The sequence below is a fragment of the Callospermophilus lateralis genome, chromosome 2, assembly GCF_048772815.1.
Source record: "Callospermophilus lateralis isolate mCalLat2 chromosome 2, mCalLat2.hap1, whole genome shotgun sequence".
NCBI classification, from domain to species: Eukaryota; Metazoa; Chordata; class Mammalia; order Rodentia; family Sciuridae; genus Callospermophilus; species Callospermophilus lateralis.
In genome coordinates this window covers 7,527,556-7,539,829 of record NC_135306.1, presented here as the reverse complement: position 1 = coordinate 7,539,829, position 12,274 = coordinate 7,527,556, and the positions used below count along the sequence as shown (strand labels likewise).

Genomic DNA, 12,274 nt, shown 5'->3' with positions numbered 1-12,274 from the left:
GGCGTGGCCGGAACCCCGGGGAACGGGCGGTCAGGCTAAGGAGCCCCACGGCTTTGGCCAAGCCCGAGCAGGTAGCACTGGGGTCCCCCGCGAGTCCCGGGGCGCGGCGCCTGCCTTACCTTTCCAACAGGTCTAGTCGTAGCTGACGGCCATGGGGGAGGGTGAGCAGTTCCATGCCCCAGCGGACTCCCATTAGGGTCTGCATCTCCTTGGTAACGCCCAGTATCCTAGCAACCTGCAAGGACGCCCAGAGGTCTGATTAATTTCCTGTCAGGGCTGGCCCAGGCCATCTGGGAGTCAGAGAGTTCCTTCTAAGAGGCCTAGCTAGGAGGTCGGTTTGAATCCCAGCTCCACCGTGACCCTCTACAGGAGCACGGAATTCCATCTTCCTGAGCCTCGTTTCCCCATCTGCGAAATGGGGGAGAAGGGGGCAATGTCCAGGGGTTCCCCGCGTGTTGAATATGCAGTTAAGTTTAAGAGCCCTATTCCAGATGGCAAACCTGAGGCTCAGGGAGGGAATGGGCTTGCCCAAGGCCACACATTGGGCCTAGAACCTTTCTCTTTCCTGCCCAGCGCTCTCCGTGGAGCAACATCTCTGCCTTGTCTCTCTTCTCTCCTCCCTGGCTCGGAGACCAGCGTGAACAACCCGCTCCCCCAGACGCAGAGCCAGAAACTGGGCACAAAGAGAACTGGAGTCCTTGGGTGGTCAAAGAAATACTAAAAAGCGAAGACCCAGGTGTTGGTGATTTATGGGAATGTTTTTCCTTATTTGTCCACGAGGGAGCGTGGGGGCGGGTGTCAGACTTTCTGTCCCTGGACACTGTGGAAGGGCCCCCGGTGCCTCACAGAGCCAGCCCCAGTGCATTTCAGCACTGCCTGGCTCAATGCCAAACCCACATCTGGAGGAAAACGGAATTGGGGAACCAGGCCCCTCACCACCCTGACTCCTGCCCCAAAGCCAAGGATAAAGCTGCTGTCCCCACTCCAGTCCACACCCAGCACCTACCAGGCAGTCAACCTTGGTGACATGTCGGGCCAGTGTCCGGGCATCCACCTCGGCCAGCAGCTCCTTGACCTTTCGCAGAAGGCCCACCTCCAGTGGCCGGTTATCTTTGGGGATCAGTAGTGATTGGAAGGTGGCTGGGTTGAAGGAAGAAGTGGCTTCTACAATGGGGGCTGTGAAGGACTTGCCCCGGTCTCCTTCGGGGACCCCATTTTCTGACAGTTCCTTTGGTCTTTCCCCATAGCTCCTGGGCTGCCGGCTGGCGGCTTCTACTGCTGCCCACTCTCGGCTGCCCCGGATGGGGGGCTGGAGTTGGCAGTAGTGTCCAGAGTCTGGGTCACTGTAGCTGCTGAGTGATGGGGACGGGGAGGCCTTGGAGAGGGTATGGGAGGGGCTCGCATGAGGACCCTTGTCCGACTCTCCGGGAGGCTTTGAGGCACTTCCAGAACACAGCTGGGGCTCGCTGGAGCGGCGGGCCACAGGGGAGGCAGGCAGTGCGGTGGCAGAGGGGGCTGCAGGGGCAGCATGGACGCGGGTTACTGTGGAGAGCAAGAGAGAGGACTATTCACCACAGCTCCCCACCAAGCGAGGTTCCTCATCCCTGCTCCCTAAAGAACAGGCTCCATCCTCCACATGGGGGGGACACCCCCCTTCCCTACCAGGATGGAGACCAGGCCCAGCAAACTCAGGCAAATGGTCAGTCCTCGGTGATACTCCAAATCACCAGGACCACAGGCCTCCCCACGCCCCGCCCTGCAGCTGTCACAGCCTCGGGAAACCACAAAACTACTTGGAGGGGAAGCTCAGGCTCTCTGGAGTTAATTGTGCCAGTGGAGTTAGTTCTGGATGAATGAGCAGTAATAATTTACTAGGGACATGCTGTGTGCCCAGAACTGGCAAAATGCTGGAGACACACAGGTCAACAGCAGTGAAAGCATCACCAAACATCAGAAGTGAGGAGCTGGGGGCAGTGGCACATGCCTGTAATCCCAGCAGCTTGGAAGGCTGAGGCAGGAGGATCACAAGTTCAAAGCCAGCCTCAGAAACTTAGTGAGGCTCTAAAGCAACTCAGTGACCCTGTCTCTAAATAAAAATTTTTAAAGAAGGAATGCGGTTTAGTGGTCAAGCACCCCTTGGTTCAATCCCTTGTATTAAAAAAAAAAAAAAAATCAGAGGTAAGGTCTGGGAGAGTGGCTCAGGGTGCAGCACTTGCCTGATGTTCATGAAGCCCTGGGTTCTATCCCCAGAACCCCAGCAAAAATAAAAGAAAAACTGAAACCACAGGTGATACATACTGAGAGCTCTTACTGCCTATGCAATCCTTCTTTGCACATTAATCTATTTTACCCTCTCAACGTTCTATGATGTTAATACTTTTATGATCCTTACTCTGCAGATGAGAAAGCTAAGGCTCAGAGAGGTTAAGTGACCTTCTCAAGGTTACCCAGCCAGCAAGTGATAGGAGCTCAGATTTCAATCTCGACCTCTAGGCCACTTGACCGTGCCACCTTGCATAAATGATTTATGTCATCAAACATTTCTGGTAAGGAATTTGAACTTGGAGGTATTGCTTGGAAGGCAAGTTTGTGGTTCTGACAAAGTTGATGGCCTGTATTTTAGGAAGGATTTATGGTGAGCTCCCCTGAGTTCAATCCCTAGTCCCTGGGGTCGGGGTTTGGGGGGGGAGTATTGAGTAAAGAAGCCACAGAAATATGTTAGGATCAAGAGTTCCACCAGGAGGCTTTACGGCAAATTCTTGCAAGACATTGCTCTCTGAGAAGAGCAGCAACACCAGAACACACGAGAAACAAAGACCAAGGACAGACCCCCCGCGCCCCCCACCGCTGCTGGCCATACCAGTGCTGTAGGCAGGGGAGCTGGGACTCTCTGAGATGGGGGACAAGGGCGAGTGCAGGTCTGGGATCTGGTCCATGCTGAGGGCACAGCTGCGGATAGAGTCCCGAGGGGCGGGCAGCGATGAGCTGTGGACAGACAGTTCCGTGAGCAGGAGCCCAGAGGGCAGGGCCTCGCTGGCTCCTGGGACCCCATCTTTGCACCCTGAACCTCACAGGAAAAACAAGTTTTGGGGATTATGGAGTTCAATCTCTCAATGGACAGGTACCAAAACTAAAGCCAGGAGGAAGGGCTGGGCTGCGCTGCACTGGGGTGGCACCGCGGGCCACAGGGTCCATCCTACCCAGCCAGCACAGCACGGGCTCCCCTTCCCTGTGTCCCCCACAGGATTCCTGCCCAGCACTCCCCTCTCTCAAATCCAAGACCGACTTAAGAGGACAAGACCCGGGGCACCCCAGCAAAGCTAAGGCTCCTCAGGCTCTCTGTATCTTTCTTATCCCTAGGGGAAGAAGGGGAAGGGACATCTAGGCCACAACCCTGCTAATCCACAAGTACCTTTGTACAAATCAGACATTTTCCCAGCAGACACACCCCTCACCTGTGCCCTCACCTGCGCCCTCACCATCATAAGCAGAAGGCAGTGTGGATTTTTTTGTCCTCCACTGTTGTGGGTGGAACGGGGATGTAGAAAACTTTGTGCAGTCCACAACCTGCATAAATGTTCCCTTTCCGGGGAACCTTACCCAGAGAACCTTGGAGAACTGTCTGGGGAGAAGGAGTAGCAGGAAGGGGCCTGAGGGGCCCAGGTCTGCTCACCTGGCTCCTCCTTACTACTCCCACACTTTGCTCTGGATGCCTTGGGCACACATGGACAGTGGATCCTGACACCATTATGTTCACTGGTTCCAAACCACAGACCAGCTGCCTGTTCCCCGCAGGGTCGCCATCTATCCATTCCTAGGCTGCCAGTGCCCTACCCAGGCCCAGGGAGATGGGCCACGAGGGCCTAGCCCAGAGCACAAACCTCTTTGCAAAGAGCCAGGAAAGCCACAGAAATCAGCAGACTTTGAAGTGAACAAATTTGAATCTGGGTTTGAATCTTGATCCTACCACACCCCAGCAAGGGCCTGCCCTGCTTTAAACCTATCTCCTCATCTACAAAGCAGGGGTTAGAAGACCCAGGGGAGAGGAGGTTGACAGGACCACTGGGTCAGCCCTCAGCCCGGGTCAGGCACCCCAGGGCCTCGGGCATTATTAGCTGATATGGCTTTTCCTGGGCTCCCGGGCCTGGTCTTACCCAGCCCAAGGGGCAACCAGGTGTCATTAAAATGTCACTGAGAATATTCTGGTTCCTGTGCAGGGATTTCCACACTGCAAAGCCAGGGGGCGCTATTTGGTGTGGGCCCTGTACAGGTAGATGCACGGAGGTAAGAGAGGAAGGACGGGCCCAGGACACCCGCCAACAAGCGGCAGAGCTGGAACTGGGATCTGGGTCTTTGTTCTGAAGACCCTCTGTTCCCTCCACCGCCCCCCACTGAGGCTCCAGGAGACATCTCGCCCAGCTCAGCATGGCTGGGCCTCCCCTTCCCCACCAAGCTCGCTACATACACCCCCATTTGACAGCCGGCAGAATGAGGCCTGGTGCAGGGTCCTGGCTGACCTGTTGGAGCAGCCATCGCTGCGGGTGACCTTGTCGGCGGTGAGCCCGTCTGTCATGGTGACGCTGCGCCGCTTCATGTGGCTGCCCTTGGAGCCCGAGGGGCTGGCTGGGCTGGCAGCCTTGCCCTGACCCAGGCCGTAGCTGGCCTCGAGGTAGCGCAGCGGGAAGGTGCGGTTGACCGGGCAGTAGATGATGGCCCCGCTCTGCTCCGACACGGCCTTGCGGCTGCCCACGTGGTAGCGTACGAGGGCGGGCACGTGATCGAAGCTCTCCTGCTCGAAGAGGTACTGGATGTGCGTGTAGCTCTCGCCCGCCTTCACCACCACCTTGTTGATCTTGAAGTGCAGCGCCTGGTTGCGCCAGCGGCACGTGAGCACGTAGTCGCCCAGGCTGGTGAGCGAGTCCCGGATGAGGAAGTCACCGTTGCGCTGCACCAGGGTCTCGGAGACCTGCGGGGGGCACCGGTAGGCTGGAGTGTGGTGGGGATGGAAGGGGGCCAGACCCAGGGCCAGGGACACAGTGACTCAGGACTGGGAGGACACCAAGGCCGACCCAGACTACAGAGACATCTGAATCTGAAGCTTGGGACCAAGGACACAGCGACCCAGATGCAGACAGGCCTCCTCAGGCAAACGTGTGAGCCAGACAGAGAAGCAGCGTGAGGGTGCAGAACCAGAATGGAGTCAGGCCCTGTGTGCCGGGAGGATGAGGACTGAAGCCACTCTACCTAAGGGGAACCCTGAGAAGGGGCAGGCCTGGGACCCAAGCCTCAGGCCAAGGCAGCCCCAGCACCTCCAGACCCTGGGTCTCTGTGACTTCTATTCCAGGGTGTGTCATGGCTGCCCACTCCCAAGCCTCTGTGCCCCAGATCCAGGGCCACCACCTCTTTTCTCGGAAACACTGGTGCCCAGGACAGGGCCTGGCAGAGTTGGTTCTTGGCTAAGATTCATAATGTGAGTGAAAGAAGCAATAGGTGATGTGTCAGCCCCAATCTGTGGCTTATAAAGTCACCTCAGCCCGGAAATTCCACTTGGTCAAAACCAAATAGCCCAGAGATGGATGCTCACTAACCAACACACAAGAGGCTGATACACAGGCCAATCGCAATGAAAGAAATAAAAACAAAGCCAAATTCGTTGAGCTCACTGGTGTCAGACATTACTTAATTTTCACAGGGGCTCTTTAAGGTAGATACTATTATTGTCCTTCATTTTACACATGGGGACATAGAGGCTCAGAGAGGTGAAGCAACTCTTTCAACATCACACATTAAATGGCAGAGCTGGACCTCATCCCAATCCACTCAGATCGAGCCTGTCAAGCATCAGGTCAGGGGCTCTGGTGGCCGGAGCTGAATTTTGGACTCGCGGAGTACTGGCGGAAGGATCCAGGGCGGATACCCCAGCCCAGGGCTCATACCCCAGTCCAGGGCTCATACCCCAGCCCAGGGCTCTCTCACCTCTCGTGGGATGCGGCCATGGTACCAGGCATGGCTGCGGAGGTCTGTACTGCTGAGTTTGAGTTCTTCCTCCAACTCCTTGTGCAGTTTCTCTGGCGACGAGTCCAGGATGTACTTTTCCTTGGAGAACTAGATGGAAGATGGCAGGAGTTGGCATCCAATTCAAAGCCCCCTCTTCCCTTCCTCCCAACCACACCCTGCCCAGGGGAACTCCTTCTATCCAGAAATGCTGGGAACAATAAGGCCTAAGTGTGAGAAGGGCCCTTACACATGGGTCCCTGTCCCAGCTGGAGTAAAGAAATCCCAACTAATTCCTCTAGGCCATGCCACCAACATTCCAGGCCCTGTGCCGTGTGCCAGGGGTGGGGATAAAAAAATCCAAGCCCTGTCCTCAAGAAGCCCCTCGGCTTGCCAGGCATGGTGGTGCACGCCTGTAATCTCAGCAGCTCAGGAGGCGGAAGCAGGAGGATCGCAAATTTGAGGCCAGCCTCAGCAACTTAGCAAGGCGCTAAGCAACTTAGTGAGACCCTGTCTCAAAAAAATAGAAATGTCTGCAGATGTGGCTCAGTGGTTAAGCACCCCTGGGTTCAATCCCCAATTAAAAAAAAAAAAAACAGGTGGGGAGGAAAAAAGAAAGAGAAAAAAGAAACTCCTAGGCCAAGAGGCAAGAGGCAAAAGCAGCCTTGGAGCAGGCGCAGTCAGCACCACAGTGTTGGACAGCGGCAAAGGGCCGGGCTTTTCTAAGGGAGATCCCGCACTGAGAGGTGCCTAGGAGGCGCCTGCCTGGGCCGCCTTCCTGGGGGAGAGGGCAACCAGGAAGGCTCCTCGTGTGCCAGGAGCACCAAACACTTCCCAAGGTAAGGGGAGGGAAGGGAGGGAAGGTTCCTACAGGTGGATCTGGAAGGTCAGGCCGTAGGTCCCCAGGCAAAGGCATGGGGACAAAAGCAGAGCTGGGGAACAGATACATTCTGGGAGGGAGAACCATACAGCACGAAGGCGGGGAAGGCAGCCACAAAGAGGGGCAGAGGACCCCACAACATGCTTTGCATTCCCTGAGGCCCATCCCCCTTGTAATCCTAAGCAGCCCTTTGCCCGGGAAGAAACTGCAGGCCAACAGGGACGCCCAAGGCAGCCTACTGGAGCCAGTGCCCAGGCCCTGCCCTCACACCTGCCCTAGTGGGAGATTCCTGGTTTCCCGGTTGCTGTGACGCGAGGTTAGGTATTACCCAATCCCAGGAGCCCTAAAGCCCCGGGGGAAGGGAGCCCTGCCATCAGGTGCACCCACCACAGAGCCCAGCCCAACCCTGGCTGTGCCATGGAGGTACCTGGGCCTCAGCTTTTTCTTCAGTAAAATGGGTACAATGACAGAACCTGCTTCACCCCATGGCCAGGATAAACGGAAACACACCACAGAGCACTGTGCCTAGCGCAAAGGCGTTCCAGTCACTGGGAGGACCTGAGATATCCCTCCTCTCCCCTCCCTCAGCCCCAGGCCCCAAAGATGGCTGTTCCAGCACAGGCAGATCCCAGAGCTGGCCAGCAGGGGACAAGTAAGACTGGACAGCAAAGGTGAGTGTCTCCCCAGGAAACCCTGCTCTCCAGAGTCCTGCAGTCCACCTCTGACCTCCTCAGCCCCTCAGCAGATCTCAGATTCTCATGCGGCAGCCCCATATCCACCCCTCAGCTCCCACACTGGCTGGCTTTCCCTGACCCACACTGCTCCCTGGACGGCATGATCCCAGCTCCAGAGCTATCTAGAACCTCCCACCCCACGCATTCAACAGTGACTCATCCTGCACTCTGGTCCTGCACCGGGCTAAGACCCCAAGATGACCAGGATGGCCCTCTGCCCTGGGGGAGCCCATGCAGATACTGACAATCAATCTCAGGTTCTCTGAATGTTTGGAGATGCCCAAAAGTTGGAGGCAGAATCAGGGATCCCTTCCCTGACAAGATGAGGAGGCCTGAAGAGGCCGGAGGGGCAGAGTAAAGCAGCGGGAGGGAAGGGGCAGACAGGAGCTGTGGGAGGGGGCGGCCAGTCAGCACCTGCAGGCAGAGCCGGGAGCTGAAGGTGGGCATGAGAGGGAGAGAAGCTTCCAGGGGCTGCAAGTGGCAGGGCAGTCGTGGAGGGCTGCGAGGCTGACCTGGGGAGCTGGGGCTATGCACAGACCACAGCAGAGCCCCAAAAGGAAGGGCCAGGGCAGGGCCAGTCTGCTCCTGGAGCTCAGCCTATGCAGTGGCATAGGGCAGGGTGTGTGGTGGGGAGAGGGCCGTGGATGGAGCGTGGGAAAGAGGCTGGGGTGGGAACTCCAGGTGGAGATCCTGGGAGGATGATGGGACACTTTGAGGTGGGCAGGGCCAAGGCAAGAGTAGTTTGGCAGTGGGCCCATGAGAAATTGGGCTTCGAGAAGCTGCAGGGCTCCGGGGACAGAGGTGGGAACGAGTGGTTTGTACAGGTGCTCAGGGGCAAGGTGGGGCCTAAGGATGGAAGGTCAGCACATGCTGTGTCCATAGTGGAAACCCCACAATGGCAGGGAGGCCCAAGGCTGAGGTGAGATTGGGCCTTCTCATCTACCCCACACTTCCTCAAGGGTCCTGGGTTCCTAAGGGTCCTCGGTGTCTTTCCTCACACCATACTAGACCCTGGGAGGGAAAGGGGGGATGCAGAGCAGAAGGGAACCATTCCCCGGCCTTCCGAGGGTCTTTCCCCTTGACAGAGTGTGCACTTGGTACTCCCCCCAGTTCCTTGGCTGGAGCTAGAGAGGCATGGGGTGAAGAGGGGGAGGCGGCTATGTGCTAAAGACTTGGCCCCAAGACTCTGCCACTGTGTGACCTTGAGCCAGTCACTTCCCCTCTCTGTGCCTGCATAGCCTCTGTCTGGTCTGTAAAAAGGCTCTGGGAGACTTTTCTAGCCCTAATCAATAGCTAGAGAGAATTTGGGAGGGAATCAACTTGGTCCTCCTACACTCCTGAGAGTGGGAAGCTTAGGTCCCTGTATTCTTCTCCTCACCCTCAACCTGGGGGTCCCCAGCTCCCAAGAGTTGGGGGGGGGGTTGGGGTGCGAATGCAGCATCCCTGAGCTCGGTGCACTGCTATTGGCCAGAGATGATCTCACCGCCTCCCGGCCTGCGCGTGCCTGATTGGCCAGTGCCTGGATGCTGCGCTCCGCTGCCGGCGGGGCCGTCATTCAGGCGGGCTCCGAGCGTGTGTGAGCCTGGGGGAGCGCAGGGGTGACGCGCCCGGCTGCTCCCAGGGGGCCCAAGAGGCAGGAGCGCGGAGACCCCCGGTCAGGGTCTTAACCCCTTCCCACCAGCCCGGGCCCACCAACCCCGCTCTAGCTCTCTTAGGTGTCCCAACCTCAGGCAAAGCCATCCCCAGATGATGCTCCGCAGAGAGGCGGGGTCCGGGTCCTCCCCTCCACCCCCTTCCGTTTAACCCTCTCTCCGCCACGGCGCGTCCTGCGCTGTCCGGCCAGCTGGGCTGGGAGACCCGCACCCCGAGCACGCCCGAACCCACCTCAAGGCAGGAAGGTGGCGGCTGCTCTGGCCTCAGCCGTGGCACCCGCAGCATCCCCCAGCTTCCTGCCCCTCAGCAGCCTTCAGACCCCAGCCCGGAGCCCCCGGTACAATAGGAAGCCAGGTTGCCCGGGTCACCCGCAGGGGGACCGGCAGGGCTGGAGGACCCGCAGGGCGCCGGGGACCCCACCTCCCGGTGCCGGTGCCCCAGTTCCGCACCACTGCTCCTGCGGGGGAGGCAGGACCGGACGCGCACCCCGCAGCCCCGAGTCTCGGAGCGGTCGCTGGACGCTCGCCCCGTGGAGCGTCTGGGTGCCGGGAGGTGAGGCTGGGCGACCCGCCCCCTCCCTCTGCCCGCCGACCCCATCGGCTGCGACTTGCCCGGCTGCGGCTCTGGACCCCCGGCCGGGCCGAGCAGCCGGGGGTCCCAGCCCCGGAGCTGGCAGGGGCCGAGCAGCCCCCTCACCTGCACCTGCACGAAGGAGCCGCGGTAGAAGCAGCAGGCGGCGGCGGACAGGGCGCTCCACAGGCTGCACCGCTCGGTCATGGTGCGGCCGGGCGCCGGGGCCGCGGACCGTGCAGGGGGCGGCGGCCGGCGGGGCAGGGGCGCAAGAACCGACCGGGCTGGGCACCGGCTGCGCGTGCCTCTCGGCGGCGCGATTACCTCATCGCCTAGTCAGGGGAGGAGCGGGGAGGCGGGGCGGGGAGACCCCACCCTCCCGCCGGCCGGGAGGGGAGGGGGCCATTGTTCCTCCCTCCGCCCGCCCCCCGCGCCCAGCCCCTCGCCCCCCGCGCTCCAGTCCCACGCGCCCCAGCCGCTCCGAGCCCGAGGAGCCGCGCCAGCACCTGCCAAGGGGGACGTCACGGCGGGCAGCCAGATGGAGTGGGGACTCCTGGGCCGGCGATGGGGGGTTCCTTCCTACCCATCTCGCTGCACCTCTCCGTGACCAGGAGCGACCGGGAGCGGGCAGGGACTTTGAATGAAATCATATCGAGAGCTGGAAAAATCCCTGCATGTGTTTGACCAAATCCTTTGTGGCCTCGGAAGTCTCGAGAGCAGGGTTTCTCAGCTCTGATTTGGAATCGCAGGAGGCTAGACCGACTCTGGGGGTGCACAGAGCTAGGAAAGCTCCGGGGTTAGAGGGTCACTCTGGGTTCAACTCGCTTCTCCTCTAACTCTCGGTGCCGCCACCCCCCAGCCTCTTCTCTGGGAGCCCCAATCTGCTCCTGCGGAGAATGCCTCTGGCGAACAGCTGATACCCGTGCCTGTTCGGACTTCACAGAACTTTTTAAGTGACAGCTGAGCGGATGCATGGTAAATTGTCAGGCACACAGTAAGTGCTCAGTTAGTGCACGCTATTTTTTCAAGCTTAGTGCCTCAACATCTAGACTTTTTGTCCTTGGATCATGGTCTCTCTAATGAAAAGAGAGCCCTTGGTGATGCATCAGTCAGGCCTTGGTGTCTTTTGGACAGGCTGTGTGACCTCAGGCAAGTGAGTTCACCTCTCAGGATCTTGGTAGTTTATTTTCTGAAAATACACCTGAAACTCTGAGCATGGAGCACAGAACTTTACAGCCTTGAAATTTTTGAATCCTCACTTTAGAATCAAAGGATTCATGTCAAGGTTTGGGAACTTTGGTGAAATTTCTGAAAGTTGATGCACCCAAGATGAGGACCTTGGGCAAGGAATAGAGTTGGGAGACTATTGTTCCCAACCCTCAAAGGAGGCTTGGAAAATAAAACCAACCTCCCTTTGACTTTAGCTTCTGGGGGATTGTTCAACCAATTCCATGAACAGGTGTTATTTCATTTATAATTTTCTAAAAATCTACATTTTAAACTCCACAAACAAAAGGAAAAATATATAGAGCTAACAATGCTCACAGGGATCTCACTGCCTTGCCAGGCAGCTGGAATTTGTGGGTGCTGAACATGTCCCCTGTGTGTCCCACCTGTGGGCTTTGGCCCTCCCATGGCCCCTCCCCTGAGGTATAAGCGACTGGAAGAGGAGGCGGGCGGGCATCCTGGCTCACCCCACTGGCCTCAGACCTGGCCTGCCTGGGCCACCGTTAGCCCTTCTTGGCCCATCTCTGTCTCTCTCTCGCCTTCGGATCAGGGAGAAAGGACAGGAATGTTGCTGTGCAGCTACAGGGGCCTGGCTTCATGCTCCTCCCCCAGAAAGTCTTCCTGCCCGACCCCGCAGCTCCCCCACGGTTGAAAGTCATCCCTCCCTTGGAGCAGACTCCTTGCTTCCTACTGAAGCTGCCGGTGGTGGAGGCACAGCCAGAGCCCTTCCTTTTCCACTCAGCATCTGCTCAGGGTGATGCGTGCCCTGCCCTGGGCTCAGGTCTCCACCCGTGGGCATGGGCTCCTTGGGCCCACACCAACACCAGGTTGGAGACACCACTGTTACCCCATTTCACATGAGCCAACACTGAGGCTCAGACGGTGACGTGCACAGCCAACGTGGCAGATCTGGGATGAAAACTTGGATCTGGTGGATTGCAAAGCACAAGCCCAAACCACTGTCCTTCTGTCCTGTCTGCACCTGGATGGGGAGCCTGTGAAGGCAGGGCCTGGAGCTCCTCCTGGCCCTGGCAGTGTGCTCAGGACTCAGCATGGGGCCTGTCTGGGGTGGGTGCTGTGAGGTGGAGGGTCAAGGACGTTGTGTTGTCTCCGTATCAAGTCGGGTGCAATCCCACCTCCATCCTGTACCAACTGTGGGACTGTGGGCAAGTCCCCGTACTACTCTGTTTCCCAGCTGCAGAGGGTGCATGAAGGC

The 12,274-nt window shown here is 58.4% G+C and overlaps 1 protein-coding gene across 6 annotated transcripts in view; it reads right to left on the bottom strand.

The window, feature by feature from the left end:
• The window catches only part of Sh2d3c (SH2 domain containing 3C), a 29,165-nt gene that overhangs the window by 4,014 nt on the left and 12,877 nt on the right, over positions 1-12,274 (bottom strand). For 3 of the 6 annotated variants that reach the window (XM_076845413.2, XM_076845415.2, XM_076845414.2), the window contains 5 exons: positions 5,977-6,105; positions 4,518-4,966; positions 2,861-2,985; positions 1,007-1,542; positions 120-235 (listed from right to left, as the gene is read on the bottom strand). In XM_076845413.2, the coding sequence (XP_076701528.1) occupies positions 120-235; positions 1,007-1,542; positions 2,861-2,985; positions 4,518-4,966; positions 5,977-6,105 (1,355 nt within the window). Of the gene's footprint in view, positions 1-119; positions 236-1,006; positions 1,543-2,860; positions 2,986-4,517; positions 4,967-5,976; positions 6,106-9,091; positions 9,933-9,957; positions 10,424-12,274 lie in introns of those variants that run through there. The other 3 variants (XM_076845419.2, XM_076845416.2, XM_076845417.2) reach the window with 3 other exon arrangements.